At 42.3% G+C, this 22457-nt stretch overlaps 1 protein-coding gene across 2 annotated transcripts in view; it reads right to left on the reverse strand.

Annotated features, from left to right (window-relative positions):
• arb2a (ARB2 cotranscriptional regulator A) overlaps nucleotides 1–22457 on the reverse strand; it is a 143481-nt gene that overhangs the window by 48833 nt on the left and 72191 nt on the right. For both annotated transcript variants that reach the window (XM_068703747.1, XM_068703746.1), the window contains one exon: nucleotides 832–948. In XM_068703747.1, the coding sequence (XP_068559848.1) occupies nucleotides 832–948 (117 nt within the window). The remainder of the gene's footprint in view (nucleotides 1–831; nucleotides 949–22457) is intronic.

Here is a 22457-nt window from a genome sequence, read left to right on the forward strand (position 1 = left end):
GGGAATCATCACAAATAGAAAATCACTTAACATTCCAATTACACTGTGTCCCAAACATCCCTTAGATGAATCAAAAATAGGAAATTCCAGACAAGGAGAATGGGCCAGTGCAACCTTGAATCCCCACCACTCAAACTAACATACATACACATTCACCGACACGTAACACACGCAAAATGGGAGATGACAGAAATAGCAAAAACAAAAGGCAAGGGATATAAAAGAGGAAGTAATAGAAATAAAAGGTATGGTGTGTGTGTGTGTGTGTGTGTGCATGACATTTGCATCTCCGGCTCTCAAGCAGCTCTGGTCTTGGATGGCCCTCATCTGTATGTGCATACTGAGTGAGCCCAGGTGCTGCGTATGGCGCAGAGGTCACACCAGAAAGGGCAAGTGCTAAAATGAAGCTAACACAAATGCACATGTGCACGTGCATTCTATCTCACACGCTTGCCCAAAAGCACATACAAACACATGCATGCCAAGCCGCGCACACGCACCAGTGAGGGTTGACTGTCTTAGTTATTCATTGACATGCACCAAGGAAGAAAAAAGTGGGGGCTGCTTTTTTTTTTTTAAAGACAGCGAGAGAAAACATTCAAACAATGGTTCTCTATGACTTCTAAATCTAGCTGTTGGTCAGGGGCACCTGTGAGGGTCACCAGGGTTGTGCGGGGAGAAATCAGAGAGGAGCAAAATCTAAGACACCTCAGCCCACTGCCCGGTGAATTTACATGATGAGATGGGAGCACAGGAATAGACCCCTGTACAGTTTGCAGTGTCTTTTTTTTGCCTTCAGTTTGTATATTTGTGCATATGTGGTTATTTTACCTGCTGCATCCAGTCCTGTGTGCCTTTGCTGGTCTCCTGCAGCCAGATGTTATGAGCCGAGTCAGTCAGAGCCACAGCGCACGCTCTGTTCTTCACCTGCATTTCCCTCTGATTCATCTGCCACAAAAGCAAATGAAAATTTTTTGTTAGTCACCCTATCAGCATGTTATCGACAAAGTCACTATTGAGGAGGATACGGTTTCGTACAACATTTGAACAACAAAGAGACCTTATGCTGTAAGACATATGATAGCCTCTTTAGAAAGAAAAAAAAATAACATAACCATTGTGTTAGTAGATACTTGCCTTATGAAATGTTTAGTGCCTGTCTAACATACACTGTCAGCCTACTCCCTGGACCAGGATAGCATAGGCCCACTGGAGAGCGAATACAGATTCAACCTGGTGTATGGCATAATGTTATAAAGAGAAATATGAAAGAGCTGCTCCAGCATAGCGTGTCCTTGTCACGTTCTGTGCAAATGTCCCTTTGCTGCGCACGTTCATATACCTCTATCCCCATTCTTAATACCCTTTCCCTTCACATGTCATAGAGAACGTGGCTTCCGCAGGCCCGTCTTCCTATTCCCCTCTGAATGTCAACGCCAAAGAAAATGTCACGCAAAGGACTTGTTACCGCACTACAATAGACTTCCCACACCGCTGGTCCCACCCCAAGGAGTACTGCAGGCCTTGGGACGAGCCGTTTCACTATGCTTGGCTTTAAGATAACATGGGAAGAAAAGAGAACAGGACTTGCAACAATAGGTTCACGATCATGTATTGCACATGTTTAGTGATGCTGGGAAATGGACATAGCCTGTGGAATAGAACCAAGTATGGCGATTCCCAGGTCATCTACATATGGCACTAAGGCCAAACGGACCAAGAGCAAACTAGTTTAAAGCTCCATTCTAAAGGAATGACAAATTTGTAAACGTCCTGAACTACTGGACTTTTGTAGGGCGATAGTGTTTATGGCTTGGTGCGTAAGAATAAGACAAGTACTTCAGTGGCAATGTTAAAGCTAAGGCAGGGATTGGAATATCAGGGATAGGTCGATGCCTGCATGTAAGAATAGGATAAATATTAATCTATAATAGCGTGGTGTAATAAAACAAAATATTGCTACGGCTTGTTTAAATCTACAGAATGGGAGGGTATAGAAGGTTCAAGCTGCTGCTAATAGGAATCTTAGTCTGACACTCAGACTGGGGCTAAGGCTGAAGAAATTACCCATCTTATACACATTCACAGCAGGGAACACTGCCCATTTTCAGCCAGCTAGATTGGCTGGTCGTTGGCTGTACATCAAAATGACGGTGGGCATTTGAATACATCCTGCCTCGCCCAGCCAAATTAAAGTGGGAGTGTATAGAGATAAATGGAATCTATTAAGGCACTAAGGACTCATACATCATGGAGCTGATAAGGCTTCCACTGTAGCGTCTCCATCAGGGAGGAGGGTAGAGCAGACTGAGAGGGGACGTACAACCCCAAGCATAAAAAAGTACACAATTGTAGAGATAGACAACAACAAAAAAGACAGACGCTGCACATGGAAAAGAACAGACACATTCACTCACTCACACAAAATTCATACAATCACACACAGATGCACACTCCTCTCTGTACTACCTCTTCATCCACGCTTGGTTGAAAAGCTTTCCTCTGGCAGAACTGGGCCCGTGGGAGAAGCAAAGTCAACCTTTTAAAACTGGAGGTGTCAGTCAAGGTCCTTTTTTCTGGCGCTAGCCAAACGGGCCAGTCCCTGAGTATAGGGGCTGCTAGCAGAGGCCAGGAAACAGGAGACACTGGACTGACTGTCCATGGGAAACACTAAGCACATGACTTCAAACCAGTCAAAAACACTGCCCAAGTCTGGGCAGCAAACTGAACATTTTGTCCACATTCCAAGTGGATAAATAGGTCTATATTCCTATTGTATGCCCCTTAAACCATCTGAGTCCAACATTTTTGATGGAAAATGTTCTTTACATGAGTATGGTTCACTGGATATCACTTTTATATTAAAAGTGTAACTGAGCTATAATAAATTTGGTTACTGGTGCTGAAGTAAACTGTATTGTGTGTGTGTGTGTGTGTGTGTGTGTGTGTGTGTGTGTGCGTGCGCATGTCTGCATATACAGTATGTGTGGGTACACGATATATGCATATTCGTGTTGGAATGAATGTGAGCAGATTGGAGGGCACCACTCTGTGTTCTGGGGCAGTTTTTTGGAGAAGCAAGTGAATGACAGACAGACATAAAGGTATGGGGAAAGAAAGAGTGTCGATAGAGCTGGATGGATACGTCTAGAACTTAAATACTGGACTTAAGTATTTAGAGAGTGCATGTTTAATCTTGCGAAGACAGACTCAGTCTCATCAAGCAGACAAGTAATTGGAGACATTTTTTTATATATATTTATTTTATAAATGGGCTAGCGAAACCTTTGGAAGTCCAAAAGCACACATTCAAAATGAATATATTTAGCACCTCTGGATGCTTTGGAAGTTATTTCTCTCTAAATTTGATTGGTGTGAAATACAAAGAAAAACTACTTTTTTCTGACAAACTTTTGTGATCTGTGATTTGCTATTCAAAGATACTCACACAGTGTTGTATATTTGCGGAAATGAGGAGGCATAATAAATCAGCAACTCTCAACAAAAAAGTCTGCTTTCCCGATGATGGCTCAACCGAAGATTAAAGAGCAAAGAACTCCGTCCCCCAGCATTGGCTATATCAATCACTTGTTCTGACAGCTCTCATTGCCGCATTGCCTACACACATATGTTTGGCTGTGGTAACAGTTGGTGTAATAGGTTGACAAATAATGACTCCTGGAGAGAGTGCTCTATGCAGTGTGGCCTTCAACCACAATGATTTCAACACCATTAGGTCCCACGTTTTACAAGCCACAATGACAACTGTGGTTGGCTGCATGTTGAAAGCAAAATCCAGGCATGTCTGTGTCTTCTGCTAGGTGGGTGATACTCATGGTTAAGTTACAAACCAGTTACCATAAAGCTATATGCTCCCAAGTGGGTAGCGATGTAGAGCTGTCTGATCATATGATTCATCATGTTATGATTTGTACACCATGTTAGCCTGTGAGTTAGTGCTATCCATTTTTATCCAGAACGTTAAATGTGCTAATCCGCTATGTAACCGCAGACTGCAGCTTTAATAAGGAAACAGGCCAGCTGTTGTGATCAGTCTTGTATCGGACAGGGAAAAAGGAAGAGAAACATGTGGAAATACTTGTTGAGCTAAAACAAGCACACAGATGTTAAGACATTTGCCACCTCTCTGCTGGCCTTTACTTTAACGCTAAAGCAGCTGGATATGCAGAGTAAAGTTCAGGTGGGGGTTGAACGTGGGAGGCTTGCTTTTGAAAAAAAATTAAGAAAATGGGAAAGTAAAGGCAGAACGTTATAAGAGGAGGCTGATTGGATATCAAAAGCAGTATAACAGGAGGACTAAAGAGGGAATGACAGGAACAAGCAAGACAGATGAGATACAGACAGAGGCAGATGAGCACAAAGAATACTTGTGAATGCTTTATTGATCCCCATGAGGAAAATTATCTTTTCCCTTGGCCTACTTCACAGGGAGATCAGACCACAGGGTCAGCTTCAGAATAGCATCCCTAAAGCAAGTGGGCTTTCACTTTCGTCTTTAAAACATAAGCAGAAGCTTAAGCTTAAGTGGAAACGATGCACAGATCACAGGGGTCTAAAGCAGAGTCCTCAGCTTGAAGGACGGCAACCTTACTCACTAGAGCACTTTCATGAAATGTTTAGCACCAGCTTGATGTACTTCACCTATCGTCTGCATAGTACAGGCATATAAGTCATATTCTGTAAAATGATCAAAGCCATTTTGATTTAAAATTTTAGTGTGTCACAAAAAAGGTGTAAGATAAATTTCTTAACCCATTTGTGACATGCTGTTTTTGGATTTGGATTTAATTTGACTGGAGCTACACATCACATTCCTGTGAACCATTCTAACAAAGCTGAGTCACAACTGATGGCGCAGACTTCACCCCCACCCAAAATACATTCAAACTTTGGATGAACTATGAAATCCTTCTCCCTCTTTTCACTCCATCACTGTTTCTTTCACAAAAACATTAATTTTCTGACTTCTGTGCAGAGGGCCCAGCTGCTATAGAGACCCGCAAACATCACAGAATTCTGACCCCCTGGTTGGCAAAATTCTACTAAATCCAGCTTTTCACAAGTTGAAATAGCCACCCCCCACACATTTGGAGCCACTCAGACACAAACACAGACAGAGACTTGTCTCTAACCCCTGTATCTTGTACCTGACCTCACATGGCTCTCAGCAAAGTACAGTGTTTAGGGTTTTAAGCTGCTTCCTGCTACAAAGCCAGCTAATTCCTAGATTTTTTGTTGAGCATAATCTTATTTTCACCAATGACGAAGAATGTGATATGCGATGGGTGTGTGTGTGTATGTGTGAGCATGGAGTATGCATAGGAAGGAGGGATGGAGGAATATTAATCATGTTTATTTATCTGGACGAGGAGTTGAAATAAGCGACGAGACATCATTTAACAGCATGCTAAACTAATCTCTGGTCGAGATAAATACTTCATTTCTCTCCTCTCCCCGTGACGCTCCCATGCCTGCAACTGCACCGCTGAAGCTACATCTAAACACCGGCAATAATAAAGACAATTATTTAGGCCTTTGATAATTATGTGTCAAAGGCAGCGAAAGCCACTAGATAATTGGACGAAAACTGAATGGTAATCCACAATGGAGATCCCCCTATGGGAGACAGGCAGACTTATCCCTAGAAAGAATGCAGAGCGAGAGAAAAGAGAGAAACAGCCAAAGACATAAAGATGAGAGCTCTTTAAGGGGCCTTGCTCACTGTCAGATAGTCAATGTGAAAAGCCACAATTACACATAGAGAGTGAGTGCGAATAGAGAGCAGCAAACAAGAGAAAGGAAAACAAGAGATAGAGAGAGAATGACAGAAAGTGAGTGAGAATAAAAAAAGAGGATGAAATGTTGCGCGCTAGTGGGAGTGAGCAAAGACTGAGCAGAGGCCAAGGGGAAGGAGGGGAGAGAGAGAGAGAGACTGAGAAGCGCCCAGCGACGATGCCAGTCAGAGACGAGGCTTATAATGTGGCTGCGCCATGCACTGCCAACAGCCACAGATAATCTAGGACTACCCACTGAGCACTGAAGCACTGCTTAAATATTTGATTGATTAACTGTCCTGTTGCTGCCAGAGAGTTAAGAGGAGAGTATCAGAGAAGCCAGGGCGAACACAGAAAAAACAAACAAACATGTATGCGGGTGCACATCCGGAAGGTTGGAAAACACATGGCGGAGACACACTAACACATACTCCCCCATAAATCCCTACACGCCAACATTGGAACAGGAGCGTAAACACAAACACACACAGACATGTACACATTGTGAGCATGTGAAGAGTCAGCAAAGACAGTGGCAAGGGCTGGAAAACCAAACATAAAGGCTGACTGATGCTCTGGCAGTGATTTTCTTCCATTGTAAATCAATGAGGACAATAGACTTAAAGATAAACAGTGGTGAAGTTGATGATCTTCATCTGGATTTGTCTTTGAGTGGCCGCGGGATTCACCACAGGGATGATGTTAGTGTGCTATCTCTCTTATTCCTACAGTACCGGTATATAACTATGTTGCTAGCAATTGATCTCAGGTCATAGAGGGAGGATAGGAGTGTGAATGCAGCATGTTCAGCTGCTACACTGTCTGTGACACACACACACACACACACACACACATATCCCTGTTCGTCCCTGGCTGTGAAAACACAGGCAGCTGGCCCCCCACGCTCCAACACCCTCCACAGGAAGAGACAACACCAGCGCTTCCTGTGGCTTTGAAGCAGCGGTCCCAGGTCCCCTGTCGGTCCCCAGCTTCCTTTGTCTTAACCGCAGGAAGGAAGCCCTCTCTAGCACGAGGCCACAGGGCCCTAGGGAGCCAGAGGGAGTGTGTTTGTGTGTGTGCACCTTTCAGTGTTGTGGGAGTGTGCAGAGGTTTTGCTCACTGAGGTCACATGCATTTACAGGGGTTTTTCCCCTTTGACTCTCCAGTGCCTGAACTCTGGTTATGGTGAGTGTGTAGAGTAGGAGAGAGCAGGAGAAAACTGCAATAACTTCCTCCTCTCTTTCCTCTTTCCTGTCACGGCTGTTCACCACATACATGATGAAGGGAAGATGAGGGAGAGAGTGAGAGAGAGACAGACAGGGAGGATGGTGGGCGGAGAGACAGGGTGAGATTTGAAAGGGTGAGGAGCGGGCATTGCCGAATTGTGTGAGTGACAGCACCGGACGCAGGGTAGTGGGAGGTGGTGTGTGTCTGTGTACGTGTTGGGGAGGATTCTATCTATGTGTGTATTACCGTGCAAACCACACACACACACACACACACACACACACACACACACACACACACACACACACACACACACACACACACACACACGTATATATACAGCGGACAGAAACACACCAACAAGTGGGGGCGGTGAGGAAAAGGAAGACCAATAAATATTTACTGACACAGCAGAAGTGGAGAATGGTTGTCCACTGGTGGAAACAAAAGGCAGAGGATGAGGAGCGGCGTGCCAGGAAACCTGCCGGCTGCGGGCGCTGCGCCCCGCTTGTGCCCGCATGGAAAACAAGAAAGAGGAAGACGGGAAGGGAGTATGGAGGAGAGAGAGAGAGAGAGAGAGAGAGAGAGAGAGAGAGAGAGAGAGGGGGCAAAATGAGGGAGATGACGAACAGGACTGTGGGTAACAGGGGTGCTCATAAACAATAGCAGCCTGGAGCGAAGCAACTGTTGTTTACTTTAAAAAAAATGGATTTAGTTTCTTCAAGATGAGGTTTAGTGAGAGTTTTACTTTGTGAGGGTGTTGGTTTGTGCATGTGAGTATGTACAATCATATGTTTATATTAAAAAATTATATTTTGTAATAAACTTGAAACTTCTGTACGTCTCTCTGCCCAATTGACCAAATAATCAGAATAACTCACCGAGGGATCTTCTACATAAATGTTTTTATTCCTGCTGTCTATAAAATGATAATGAGTTCCTGAAACATTGGTTTTCACTTGAAAGACAACTCTTTTATTGCAGTGGCATCGCATTCAAATCATTCAGACCCAATAAGCCAAGCAGATGCTCAAATGTTAAGCACCATTTTATATTTTATTTACCAAAACAGAATCCAATTAATTTCTAATTAACATCTGCACAGTGGTAAGTGTTAATGAGATTAACTCCCAACAGTTTGATCAATTTACATTTCTGCCAAAATGAAAAGATTGGTAGCCGTTGCTCAAGTTGCTCGAGCTGTATCAACAATACCCCTATGATGTTCACATTAAAATGATATTTGCAAAATTAAGAAAGTGGACAGTGGAAGTTTTGTAACATTAGTAGTTAGGGATGTTCATATATTGTTTGGCGACAGCAATTACAGAAATGGTAATTTCTAATTAGGCAGCATTCCTTAACGAAGTGAAATTACGGCATGGCGACTAATTAAAGTCTTGTGTTAATTAGAATATATCTTAGTTAAGAAAACCAGCATAAGGTACGGTGGGCAACGTCTTCATCATTCCCAAATCAACTGGCCACATTAATGGCTTTGGGCTACAGAGTGAAATGAGAAAGTTACTTTTGCGCATTGAATACAGACTCGGCCTCATCATCTCCACTTGCCTTTTCTCTCCTTCTCTCTCACTCGAACAGTGCTTTTTTCTTGTCTTTCTCCCTGTCTCCCAACCCTCCGGCAATGCTGTAAAATAGAAACCTAACCTCAATATTTTCCCTCACGGTGCTGGGACTTGCTGGCCCATTAAATTCCCCTTCCCATGTGTCAGCTTGCACATTTCCACCATGAAATTTTCGTATAATTAAACTTTCTTAATGATTTATAAGCTATAATAATAGCCGTAAGTATTTCAGAGCAGGTTAAAGGGACAGCTTTTAAGTGCACGCCGGGGGATGACCCTGTTTTAACATAGTTTCGGATGGGTGACTCTCGGCTGGAGACCACGATGGATAGGGCGAGGCAGAATGGGATTGACGGAGGGAGGGAGTGAGCAAGCGGGCCTAACAAGGGTTGGTGGAGGAGGAGGCTGAGACCTTTGTGTCGTAACTCAGGGTGATACTGTCATCGAGGAGAACCAAGGGCTCCCTGAACCCTGGCAGGGAGGAGACAGCTTACCACTGACAGACAGAGAAAGACACATGCATAGAAGGCAAATGCAGCAACAGAGAATGAGAAACTGACAGAAGGAAAATGCTGGATGCAGAAAGAAAGACGCAGGTAGAAAAAGAGATAGAAAGAGATCCTGAACATCTGACAAAACTGTAGTTGGATAAAATAAGTCACAAAGAAAAACAGTCAAAAGAATTTCTTGAGACAAAGAATACAGATTCTATTAAATACAAGTAAAATAAATACATATTATAAGGCACATTATTTAAAAAAAAACAAGCTAAATTAGCTCACCTAATCCTGGTGAATCAAATACACTGATAAACTGTTACTGTAAAGCAGTGCTGGAGTCAATGTCTATAGGATGTGCACAGTTTGCATGCATGTTCTGGGGCGCACACACACACACAGATGTTTGCTCTCTGCTGCCTCTTTGACGGCGAGGCTGATATGATTGCCACTTAGGAAATCAGTGTGTTTTCACACCACTCTCAGCTCTGCCAAAGCTAATGTGTTAAATATCCATCGGGTACTGCTGTCCATTTCTGAGACACACACAGACACACACAGCCTTAGGGGCTGATAAACATTGATTCCTTGTACTAACTGAGCCCACAGTTGGTATCCAACCAAGCCAACATTTTCTAAATTGGGGTGCAGTGAGAAAATTCCAACAAGCTATGATGTGAAAGTTCTTCTAAATTTGTTGTGAGGGGGTTTAAGTAGAGCTAAATTTGAACTATTGTGTGACTTTTTTTCACTTTTCTTGTTGTTATCAAGAAATGCCAAATAATTTTTTTTGTTTTAAAATACATCATTGTGAAAAATTCACTTTCATGCTGCACAAATCAACACATGAAATCCAGCTACTGTAAGTGTTTTGGAAAGGTGGAGTCTGCTAATGGCAAAATCTACCAAATATCTCCGTGGACGGTTTTTCACCTTAGCTGTGAATGGGGGAGGAGGAAGAGAAGGAAAATGAAACAAAAACAACAAATCTGGAGGCGCCTGCTGCTCTACACATTACTGGCAAATCAGGTGTGTGTGTGTGTGTGTGTGTGTGTGTCCCTTCAGGACAGCAGGAGTTGAATTCTAAAGGGAGGTGTTTTGTTTAAACTTCCAGCGCCACTCGAAGTCGCTCATGGACAAACTGAGGGGGAAGAAAAAGTTAGGGGAGGAGAGGTAAAAGTGGTAAAAGCTAATGAAAGTGACAAAGAGAGTGTCCCTCCTTTCAGTTATCATCCTCTACTTCATATTTCCTCGTCTCCTGCGCTGTGGGGCAAGGGAGAAAGAGAGAGAGGGGGAAGAAAAGAAGAAAAAAAACATGGTCTGTGATCCCCTTTACTCAAAGGAAGGACAGAGTGAGAGAGGGAAAACTACAAAAGGCCAACTGAAATTAATGGAAATATATAACAATCTTGAAATTAACTTCTCATTGCCACTAGCCATGATTTAAAACAGCTTTTTAACGAGAGGAAAGATGAGTCAGAAAAGAAAGAGAGGGAGAAGGGGTTGAGGCCATATTACAAATTGGACAGGCTGGAGGAAGCTACAAGTTAATTTGCCCCATCATTTGAAAACTTTGCAGTTCTCAAGGCACACTCACTTAAATTATTATTTTTATGTCCAAATTAATCAAGACATAAGACTAAAGGATAAAAAAAAAATACTAATGTAGGGTATAAGAAAATACAAAGCAATTCAATTAGCCATTTAAACAGGCAGAGTAAAGAAAAAAAAAAACTATTTCAAGTATCTGAACTGTATCACGATGTTCCGATGGGCCGGATTTAACAGCAAAAACATTTCCCCTTCTAGCTTTAAATACAAAAGATTTTTTTAAATGACTAAATAAATAAATAATAATATCTAAATTAATGAGATACCATACAATGATATTGAATATATATATATATATATATATATATATATATACATACATATATATAACACTTACTAATTAATTGTTATTCTTAATATGATCATTATTATTATCATTATTTTACTATATTTTGAATAAAACACATCATTTACTTTTGTTATTTTTGTTTGATACTGTAGTATATTAAAATAATGTGCTCAATAACCAGAGCAATATACTTTTGAGCACATAATAAAATCAACACAACGATTCCCTTAATGAATTAAATGTAAAATCTACAAAAAGTAGTACACCAGTTGAAGTGCTTTTCAAGTGATATTATTGATTAAAAACAAAGCCTGAGAGAAGGGTGAGGAACACAAACACGCACACAAACACACAAGCACATACAGGCCATACACACACACACACACACACACACACACACACACACACACACACACACACACACACACACACACACACACACACAACACACACACACACAATTTAGTATAAAGTATATTATTAATCTTGTGAAAAAAAGCAATTAAATCAAAGTGGTATAGAGCCTGAAGCTATGAGGACTGTCAATTCTGCTGGAAATGCCACAGAAGATTACAGTTGGGTTTGTGGATTCCATGAACCCTTTTTTGATTAGGGAGTCAATTATTTCTCATTACTGAAGATGCTATTTCGGAAAAAGACCTTGTCAGTCAATCATGCAAAAAGTCCTCGAAAAGCGTGAATAAACCATTAAAGAGAGAGGCGGGTGGGGGTGGGGGGTTGTGGGGGAAAGCACACTGACCCTTTTCCACACCCAAACTCCTACTTGTAGTCAAATTACCTTTTTAACTATTACACCTCTGTCAGGTCTTTGTCAGCGTATGGTAATTAGGGCCTTCAGTGGAGAACATTTGAAAAGAAAACAGTATATTTATTAGTTTATCTCAGAGAAAGGCATTTACCCAGAGCTGAAGGTAAGTTTGAATGTGGTGATTATCTTGTCATTTTCAGGTTGTTTGTCTAAGAGTGTGCATGTGTGCGTTAGTGTGTGTGTGTGTGTGTGTGTGTTTGAGTGCATGTCAGCGTGAGTGAACGCTGGTGTGTGTGACTCCAGGTAATGTGGATGGCATACACGTGCATTCACACACACACACACACACACACACACACGTATACATATATACATATATATATATATATATATATATATATATATATATATACGTGTGTGTGTGTGTGTGTGTGTGTGTGTGTATGTATGTGTTCTTAAGCTGCTTTCAGCACACTGATAGGCGAGCACAGCACATTTCTCCCGTCCTCTTTGTTCTGTGTTGGGTTTGACACCTCTAAACAATAGCAGCGCTTCACTTCACTTCGCCCAGCCCCAACCCACCACCAACCACACACTGCATGGACGGGAGCTGCCAATTAGCACTATCAAACACCCCTCATCAGCTGTCTGCTTACCACAAAAAGAAAAGAAAAAAATCCCAAAACAAATCAATAATTCAGTTTCCCTCAAAAACAATCACATTCATCGGCGGACTTAAGGATACAAGAGAGAAGTGTCCATGATCACTAACTGTATAGTATGGATTGTGTGTACAGCAAAGATCCACAGAAAACAACTGGAGTACCGCTGATGTGACCACATGAAGTGGAGCGTCACAACAAGCTCTTGACCAGCCGAGTAGAAACAAAGGTCTGCGTCCTCTCACATCTCATCCTTTCCACTCTGGCGTCTGGAGCTGATCTATATTTTGGGGCTGACACTTCCTTGACCCGACCCGTATCCAACCGATGTCCCCTATCTACATCCTTCTCCTTTTGTTGTAAAGAGAGCAGATGCTTTCATCCATTCTCTTCTTCCTCACACACATACATTTTCATCCACTCAAGAAAAGCCCCACACTCTCTTTTAGTTTATCTACCTTTGTGTAATGCCACACCGGATGAGCTGCGTTTGGCGGCCTCCGAACTGCCAGACGACGTGTTGTGACCCAGGGGAAGGAGGGCCGACGTGGGGAGAGAGGAGTGGAGAGGGGGGCCTGTCATGGAGAAAGGGTCTCAGAGGGCCGGAGGTGAGCAGAGGTGTCTGGGAGATGACTGTCGTTCCTCTCGGTGGTCCAAGACCTTTTCATTAACTTACACCCCAGGGTTCACCAAACAGAAACAGGGGGTGGGAGTGGGGACAGGGGGGTGCAGACGGGTGCAAAGCACTAGCCCTTCTGACCACCAGGGACCTGCTGCCTGCCTGCCTTCCTGTCTGTCTGAATGCAGATCTGTGTCATCCATTACGGACAAGGGACTGCTTTTTATCAAAATACAAACAGAAACAGGAGCACATGCACAGGCACACAGACACAGACAAAACACATGCACACAAAAATACACATACATCAAAGCCTGCTAAGGGAAAGAGAGGGGTAACAAAGGACAGGCAGTGCCCCCTAGTGTTTTCATCAAAGAGAAATCAGACCAAATCAACTAACCATCACCTCAACCAAAGCCACAAAAACAGATACAGGAAGAAGGGAGAGAGGGGGGAGAGGGGGGGTGATGAGGCTGAAATCATGAGAGAAGTGGCATTGCATGTGGAAGGCCCAGGGGTGGGAGTGGGTGAGTAAGGTGAAGGGAGCAAGAAGCTGGGGGAAGGAAGGAGAGGGATGGAGGGAGCAAGGGATTGAAGTTAGGGAGTGAGTATGGGGGGGTGGAGGGGTGTATTGTACATGGTAGCTGCTTGGAGGCGGAGGGGGTTAAAAGATGTCTTGCCACGTCCAAGATGTTTTTAATGTTCAAGGCCGAGAGAGCGAGAAAGTGAGAGGGGGAGAAGGAAAGGGAGAGAGGCAGGCAGGCCATGCATGAAAGCCGATGTCAGAGAAGTCCAGAGGAATCGTCGGGTGTGAAGCCATCTAATAGGAAAGCAGAATATATATCAGACACACACACACACACACACACACACTGACTGTGAATTACTGAGCCACCCAATGTGGCCTGGTAAGTGATCTGAACATGAACCACAAGCTAATGAGTGACATGACGGGAAGAGATGAAAACCTAGCTTACTTGGACGACAAAAAAGCCTTTGGAGCAAAATGCACACTTATGCTTAAAAGATAAAAATGTGTGCACAAACATGAATGCATAAAAAAAGAAAGAAAATCTGTGCAAATGTGTGTATTTTTTTTTTTACTCGGACAGCACATCCAGCTTCATATTCCCACCATGAAACAAGGCCTACCCTTCAGTGAGTTCCACATTCAGCTCCAAGCCAGCTAAGACATCAAAGGCTGCTCCACACCAGGAGTCTCTCGCTCGCTCTCTTTCTCCCTTCCTCTCTCTTCCTTCCTTTTGCTCTTTCATAACCCCCATCGTATTTCACAGCACATAAAGCCTTAAAATGGCACATAAAACAGTTCATCTCTTTTCACTGTCAGCTTTCCAGGCTTAAAAAATTAAATATGTTTTACTGCAGGTACATAACTAAAACACATCGATGGAAAAAATTGCCATAAAGGATTCAAACTCAGCTTTCTATAAGTCTCTGAGGCTATATAGTTGGGTATAGATCAGCTGAATAGCCAATATAGGGTGTTTCAAACTTAAAATGCAGAAAAAATGAAGTGACAGTGAAACTGTGGAATTGCCTGTTTTTCCTTTGCCACCAATCCCATCATTCTGTTTCCCGTTTAAACACTTGAGATATGTGCAGGAAATAAACGGCACAGTCTGCAGGTGATGCACTGACACTGAAAATGTCTTTACTAACACACTAAAAGAATGCTGTGACCCTGGTGCTGAGGGTTTGAAGGGGGCAAGGCAAAATCACCACAGAATACCAACACTGCATTCAATGAACTTTAAAAGCAGTGAAAGACAGAGAGCAGAGAATGAAGGAGGTGGGTGTGGATGGAGATGCAGAGTTTGAAGGAAAAAGCAAAGGAGAGAGGAGATGAGTTAAACAGACGGGAGAAAGGATTTAAACTTCAACCCTAGAGTCACTGAGTTCACTGACATTTGCACCAGGATCCGCCTAGCTGCTCCTCACAGCTTTTCAGCAACGACACTTTCCTTTCAATTCCTAAGACTTATTCTTCCTACATTCGCTGCAGAATGAGACCATTCACAAGCTTGGGGGAAGAGACAAAAAACACCCAAAAAAACATAGAAAAGCAAACTGAATTGAATGTGTTGAATTCAAGTGATACCCATGTGACAATTTGCTACCCCATATGTCCTCAAGATTCCTCTTGTATATTGTATGCATTCTTATGGACGAATTAGCAAGGGGGAAGGGAAAAAAATGACATGTGACAAGCGATTCATTTGAGCTGTCAACATGTCATCTTCACCACATTCAAACCTCACATCAACCGCTCGTATTCCCTCTCTGGTGAAGGTGACCTAGGTCGTAACCAGCTGACACACCCACACACAGCAGGTGAACGCATGGAAATACCACAGTGGGAACAGCGAATGTGTGAGATTGGCAAGAATAAAGGCGAGTTAGAGCAAAAGGACAAAGAGGAAACAGTGACTAAATGTGACATCTACTTGGAAAAGGAAACAAATGAGGATACATTTTTAAAGAATTGAGAGCATCTGGCATTTTCAGGTGAGAAAAAGAAAAAACAAACAGATAATTTCACATTTGAGGTTACATTAAATAAAACCTTCAGATTACGATAACCATTAAGAGGTTTTACACAAAATAAATAAACAACACCTCAGAGGATACTTTTCAATAAAATAGACTGTGAGAACAGTGGAAAAAATTTGATCTTGGACAGAGTTGTCAAAAATGCTGAAATATAAAAAAAACACTGTGTGGATGAGACAGAGGTCAGTCTCAAGTGAAGGATCAGAGTGAATGAAGGAGCAAGGCCGATGTGAAGTTGAGGTTAAGAGAGGGAAGGGAAAATGAAAGTGAGTGAATCGGAAGCGAAGAGGAAGAGCAAAGAAGAGGCGTAAGACCACATACACCGGGGCACGAGATAAAAGGAAGAAAACGAGAAGAGGCAAGTATACTGATAAACGGTAAGAGAGAGTAGGATGACCAAAGAAGCTCAGAGGAGTGCCAGAGACACAAAAAAAGAACGGTAAAAGGGAGTGGTTTGGCATTTTTTTTTAATCAAGGGCAAGTGGCAAAGAATAAAATGAGCGAGAGAAGGAGCTTTTTGTTGCGAAAAAAGGTACAAGACAACGAACAACAGAGAGAGGAGCAAAACAAGTGGACAGCAGTGCCCAATGGGTATTAAAGAGTGAATGAAAGAGCGAGAGACGTGTGAGGCAGAGGAGAGAGAAGAGAGCGAGACCTTGCCTCTGAGGCAACGAGCCGAAAGGAACGAGAGAGGCAGACAAAGCCGCGCACTGCTCTCACACAGCAGAACAAAGAGAGGAGGTGCATCATGGGAGTCTGAGCCTTGTGCCGCCACTGACGCCATGCTGGATAAACACGCAATGGCACGTGCAAAAAATCAAACCGCAAACACATAAGCCTTCATGTAATAATCAGTGATTAGTGAATACTTTAGACCAATTGTTTTAGTTCATTTGGTTTTGGTTTAAATTCTTTAAGAATTAAAGGGTCAGTTTTCCTACTGTTGTAGCTCCTCAACCTTCATAAAACGCAATTACAGCAACTATTGTGCATATCATATAGAAGCATACAAGTATACTAAAGCAGATGCTTTACTTGACAAAAGAACAATACGGAAAACTTTTTATAATAGTGACTTTAGCATAGCATAAAAGCATGCTTCTAAAATATGGTAGAGAGCAAGGAAACGCTGAGTAAATCAAAACAGCATCTTCACTGAGTGAAGAAGCACTCTGATATATGCAGACCTGGGTTAAAGCAGAGGGTGAGGATAAACAGGAAGGGAGGAGGGCTGTTCAATTTTAGGGGCAATTCAGGTATGAGTGGAAATGCAAATATCCGTCTGTGTGCTGAGTGTTCTGTGTGTTTCATTGTAAATCTGATTAGGTGCATGTATGTGTGGTAAAAGCATTGTATACTTCTCAGGCAGCTAGCTCAGGGAAACAAGAAGGAGAAAAGGAGTAAAGTCACATGGGTGACAGGTTAAAACTGTGGTTTACTTTCTCAGCTATGTCAGAATTCAAAGGAAAAGTATGCACAATTATTAAGATATTGGCTCTAAAGTTTTCCACCTACACCCTCTGACTCCTGCTTCTACCTCTCTTGTGATCTCTCATCCTCTTTCCCTGTTGGTCTCTCTTCCTCCGGCAGGTCTGATATGTTGGAGCTGCAGCTGAACTCTGAGTAGCACTGTCTCCAGGAAAAAACAAAGTGATCAATGTGAGAAGGCACGGGGCGCTCATGGACAGGCCAATCAATGGTGGAAAGAACCTTGCCCAGGGCCTTATGCAAATGGAAGCACGTCCCGTAACCTCGGGAGTGAACATGCGCACTAGATCAATGGGATGAGGGTAGAACCTTACAGCAAGATCAGCCTCAGCCAGTAAATATGTAATGATGAATCCCTCAAGATTCAACTGAACTCAAATGAACTTCAACTAGCTGGGCTTCTTATATCACCAAGTGGCAAGAAAGACCCCGTGTTTACGGGGTAGGGTATGGGGTGGGTGGAGCAGGACAAGGGAGATTAAAAAGAGCTTTTGCACAATGATGCACTGAGGCCAGATGGATTCTTCACTTCCTTTTCACGAGGGAGAAGAAAAAAAAACAGCAAGACAAAAAAGGTGAGAGGAGACTTCTGAATAGTAACCTCAACAATACTTGTTTGAGGTGTAATGATTTTCAATTACGTCACCATGGCAACATCCATGTGTTTTGAGGAACGAAAGAGAAGAGTGGGTAACCGTGACGACCTGGTTAAAATCATGCTCGACCACTTAAAACTATCAATAGTCAGACCAAGGACTGGATAACACAAACTATTCAAAACCAACAGCTGACATTTACTAATACCATCATTGAAATTGGTATCAAATATCACTGACCAATTAGAAGTAGTGCATGACTTACTTAAGTACAAGGAACCAATGCGATCCAGAGACTGATAACTTTTTTCAAACTACTATCATACACAACAAGAGAAGGAGAAAGATAGAGATAGTGTAAAAGCAGTCAAAGACAAAGAGGTATTCTTCAACTGACGATGTAAACTAAGATGTATGAGAGGATCCAGAGAGCGCATTGACCGTTCCTGCGTCAGAGCCTAAGGTAAGAGCAACAGCTCCATGTCTGCCTCTGGGCTGTGGAGAACACTATAGGAGAGTTTGATCAAAACAAGACTCATACAGTATATCAACAAGACTTTTACGTAGTGGGAAAATTAAAGTTACGCCTTGAATTGCCCTTGGTTGTTGGCTAAGTCTCAGATGACCTTTCTAAACCTGGCCCACGAAAGTTAAGGAAAACTACAAAAAAATGTTTGGTAACATATAGGTGTTTTATCTAGCTATACCTGCAGTGCACCCCTGAAACAAAGTTCAGGGAAACAGCGGTTAAAACAATGAACACACGGTGAATCACTTCCCTCACAACCTCTCTTGACAGTCTACCTTTTCTGTGTTCTAACAGCCCTGCAGGAGCATCTGTCCTAATCCCCTGACTGAATATAGAAAGTAAAGTGATCACAGAAAAGTTAGCTGGTTGTGGGTGTAATGGTATGTATGGTACCGAGAGAAATAAAGGGACAAGAGACTGCATGGCCACAAGTCCCTGATATTACAGATATACTGTAAATCCTTTTGAAATCTATTTTGTTTGTTGATAAGAATAAAATCAGAGGGAAGGAAAATTCTCACAGCAAATAGGAAACTGTATTTCAGAACAGCATGACAGATTCCTGCAAACTATAACAATGTTTTGTTGCATCCTTTGGTTAACTGAGTCATTACAAAACAACTGACTAATGTAGTTTATGTATAGTAGAAAGAAGAATTTATGACAAATAAACCAAAAACATTGCGTTCATGTTCTAAGAACTTGATTGTCTTACAGATAATACAAAAACAAGACAGAATTAATAATGACGGACATCAAAAAATGCAACAAACAAACAACAAAATTGGAATCTCACACAAAATCAATTCCCATTGATATTAAAGGAACAGCACAAGAGAGACAAGAGGTGAGTAAAGTATTACCAACCCCCTGCTCCTTACCAACACCACAAATGTAATCTAGAAACCAAAGATGCTCCTGAAACAGAGAGAAACACCAACAAAGGTGAGAATAATGGCGACGTATTGAAGGGAATACTTCACAAAGCCTATTGTGTGAGTATCCTTTTCAGACAGCAAACCCGCTGTAATTTGGTCTGCGTCATCTGCCTCTAGTCACAATGCAGCAGTACAGCTTTGAAATGGATGGCAAATGAAGGCCATTTGTACATAATCACAGCAGATAGAAGAATTCAGAAGCCCAACAATGTGTTGTTGAGGTGTAAAGAAAGACCTTGGTCTATCTGTGGCAACCAGCGCAGCAAAGGTTTGGCAAGGGAGGTCTTTTTTTCTCCAGAAACAAGCCAATCAATTGAAATCAAATCAGTTTGCTAGCCGTGACATTTAAACAGTTAAATTTACAGAGTGCCGCTCTCTAAGATGCCTATTCATTCACAAAGAAACTAGACATCTATAGTTCAGCTGCTTAATAGAGCAAATATGCTGAAGCTGTAGTGAGGAAGAAACCATGTCTTATCATGGTGTACAAAGGGCTAGTCATTGTCTGTCATTACGAGCAGAGCACAAAAACTCAGAGAGGGATAATATACATAATATAGACAGGACTGGGAAACGGCACCATGCATGATATGCATGCATTACCACATACACACACGCAAGTGCGTACCAACACACGTGCAAATGCACATACACACTTTCTCAGTGGCGATGGTGTATGTCCTGAGGGCTGCTGTCCTGCTGTGCAGGCTGGCAGGCACTTTTGTCATGGTGGTCCTTTTGTTTCACATCAAACAAAACGCCACAGCTTTGCATACGGCTCCACTAATTTCTGCTAGTGTGCCCCAGCCATTTATCATCGCCTCTCACCCTCTCCTCCCTTAACGTGGCTCTGATAGCTGCTCTCCACCAAGCTGTTCTGCTCAGGACGATACAAGCTTCTCCAGGCTAGAGCTGACACACACAGGCGTGCACATATCCATATGTGCGCACACACACACATACACTAGACCCATACAATATGTGTGAACCCACTTGCAGGCATAGACATACGCACACATGCACACAGAGGCAGACATATACACAGGAAACTGCACTACTACTGCACCGCTTGCAAGCCCGCCAGCTATGGAGAACCTTGAGAAAAAAACAAACCTTCTCTTCATCCCCTCCAGAAGCAATAGACAGGCTAGCACTCAGAGTTTCGGAGGCGGCCGAGACGTGCATACAACATTAGACGAGGGGATTTGCAGAGCCTGTGTATGGACGGCTTCACAGCTGGGATGATTTTGTCAACAAATTGCTTGTGTGGTGATGAACTCAGGTGAAGGTTGCACTGGTCCTTCAAGAGTATTTTAGATAGATACAAAGTGGAACTTAGTTTGACACAGTTTAAAGAAATACTTCAACATTTTAGGGAAATCAACTTGTTTGCGGGTCTGACTGGGAGTTTGAATCTGTCGAAAGATCATATAAATTTTATGTCTGTGCATTCAGTAGAGATTGGTCCGGCACCGGTTTAGTCTAGGAAAGCACAAACACTGGAGGCAGGGTGGAAAAGCTAACTTCCAACAAAAGAGACAACTTCCAACAACTTCGAATGTGTCTTTTTTACATTTTGAGTCCATCCATCCAAGAATCAGCTGGGCTTTGTTAAGAGTGAGGAAATTGTATATAGAACGACAGCAACTGTACAATGAGGATAGGACTTCTAAGAGGCTGCTTGTCACTTCTCCCTGCAGTTGATCAAATAAATACCTCTGATGCAGAAGCTAACTTAAATCACCTTAAGCACATGAAACCACAATGTCTAGTTTTCTATTTCGACAGATTAAATACACATGAAAACAAAATTACAGTGTAATGGAATGTAGAATATTCCTTTAAAACCAAGAAAGTTGACAATAAATATTACATGACATTTTAAAATATTAATTTAGAAAGAAAAATATGTCAAAATACACTGGATATTGACACTTAAAGGCTTTCAAATTCAGAGCATATCTAGTGTCTCTCCACGGCGCTCAACATGGCGACAGCTGACCCACGCGCGCCCGGAATGGAAACTTACACACACGCACTTACACACACACACACACACACACACACACACACACACACACACACACACACACACACACACACACACACACACACACACACACACACACACACACACACACACACACACAGAGGAAGAGCAACTTCATTCTCTGCTCAGGTAGCCATGATGCCACTATATCTTTACATTTAGAATATGTAAATAAATAGTTGTTTGCTGCTATATTAATGTACTGAATGTCATATAGAGAGCCTTTAAAGTAGTATAAGTAAAAATAAGCATAAGGTACAATAACAACACTTTATATAATGTATTGTAATATTTATATATGTGCATTTTTTTGATTTTCCAGAAGCATTCTGTAAAAAGGGTGAGGACTGGAAACCGAAGTGTTTGCACCGCGCCATGTGTTCAGTGGGCTGTTACCATGCCAGTCATGAAGCTGTACAGACCACTGCCAGACCCAGAGTCCTGCACAGAGGGCATAGTTGGCACCACAGCTGCCCTGAGTGTCACCACGACTGGGAGAGAAGGAATTAGGAGGACGAAGGAAATGAGGACACAATACAGGACATAAAGCAGAGTGGATTTTGGAATGGCAAATATTGTGGTGAAAGGGTGTAGTACATATAGTAACAAAGATTGAAGAGTGAGAAAGTTGTGGTAAATTAAATCTTAAAAGAGATAGAAAATATAAGAGTAACTACTTTTTCTTTCTTTTAATTCAACTTGAGAATCTGATTAGGCACAAGACAACTTTATTTGCATCTTCCTATACCACATAAAAACCTCTCATTTATCAGGAAAATTCAATCACTTTTGAAACTCCGAGCTATGTAAAACTAACTTCTCCGACTTTGACTGATTCACCCGGCAGTGTTTCATCTTTCTCATCCTCCACACACTGGTATGGCGATGAAGTCCACAAGGAGTGAAGAAATCCTTCATATCTATCCGTCTTACCTCAAGCATCTCTTCCCACATCCAACTCCTGGCCAAAACACACACACTTGCACACACATGCATCCAAGGACGACAGAGAGAGAACTAAGGTATATTCATTATAGATTGAAACAGATGGCTCGAGACAGAAAGTGTAAGGAAGATATCCTGCAAGCATGTACTGTATATATGTGGCGTGTTCATAGAGGACGCTTAAAATCTGTAATCATGTTCTTGAGGGGCTGTTGTGGCGGCTGGCTTGTTGTCTGGTTGGCACCCACACATTTGTGTACTCGGAGACAGATGCATTCTTACATA

This window comes from Cebidichthys violaceus, unplaced genomic scaffold (assembly GCF_023349555.1).
Source record: "Cebidichthys violaceus isolate CVI_PGR_0920_01 unplaced genomic scaffold, fCebVio1.0.p SCAF_9, whole genome shotgun sequence".
NCBI lineage: Eukaryota > Metazoa > Chordata > Actinopteri > Perciformes > Stichaeidae > Cebidichthys > Cebidichthys violaceus.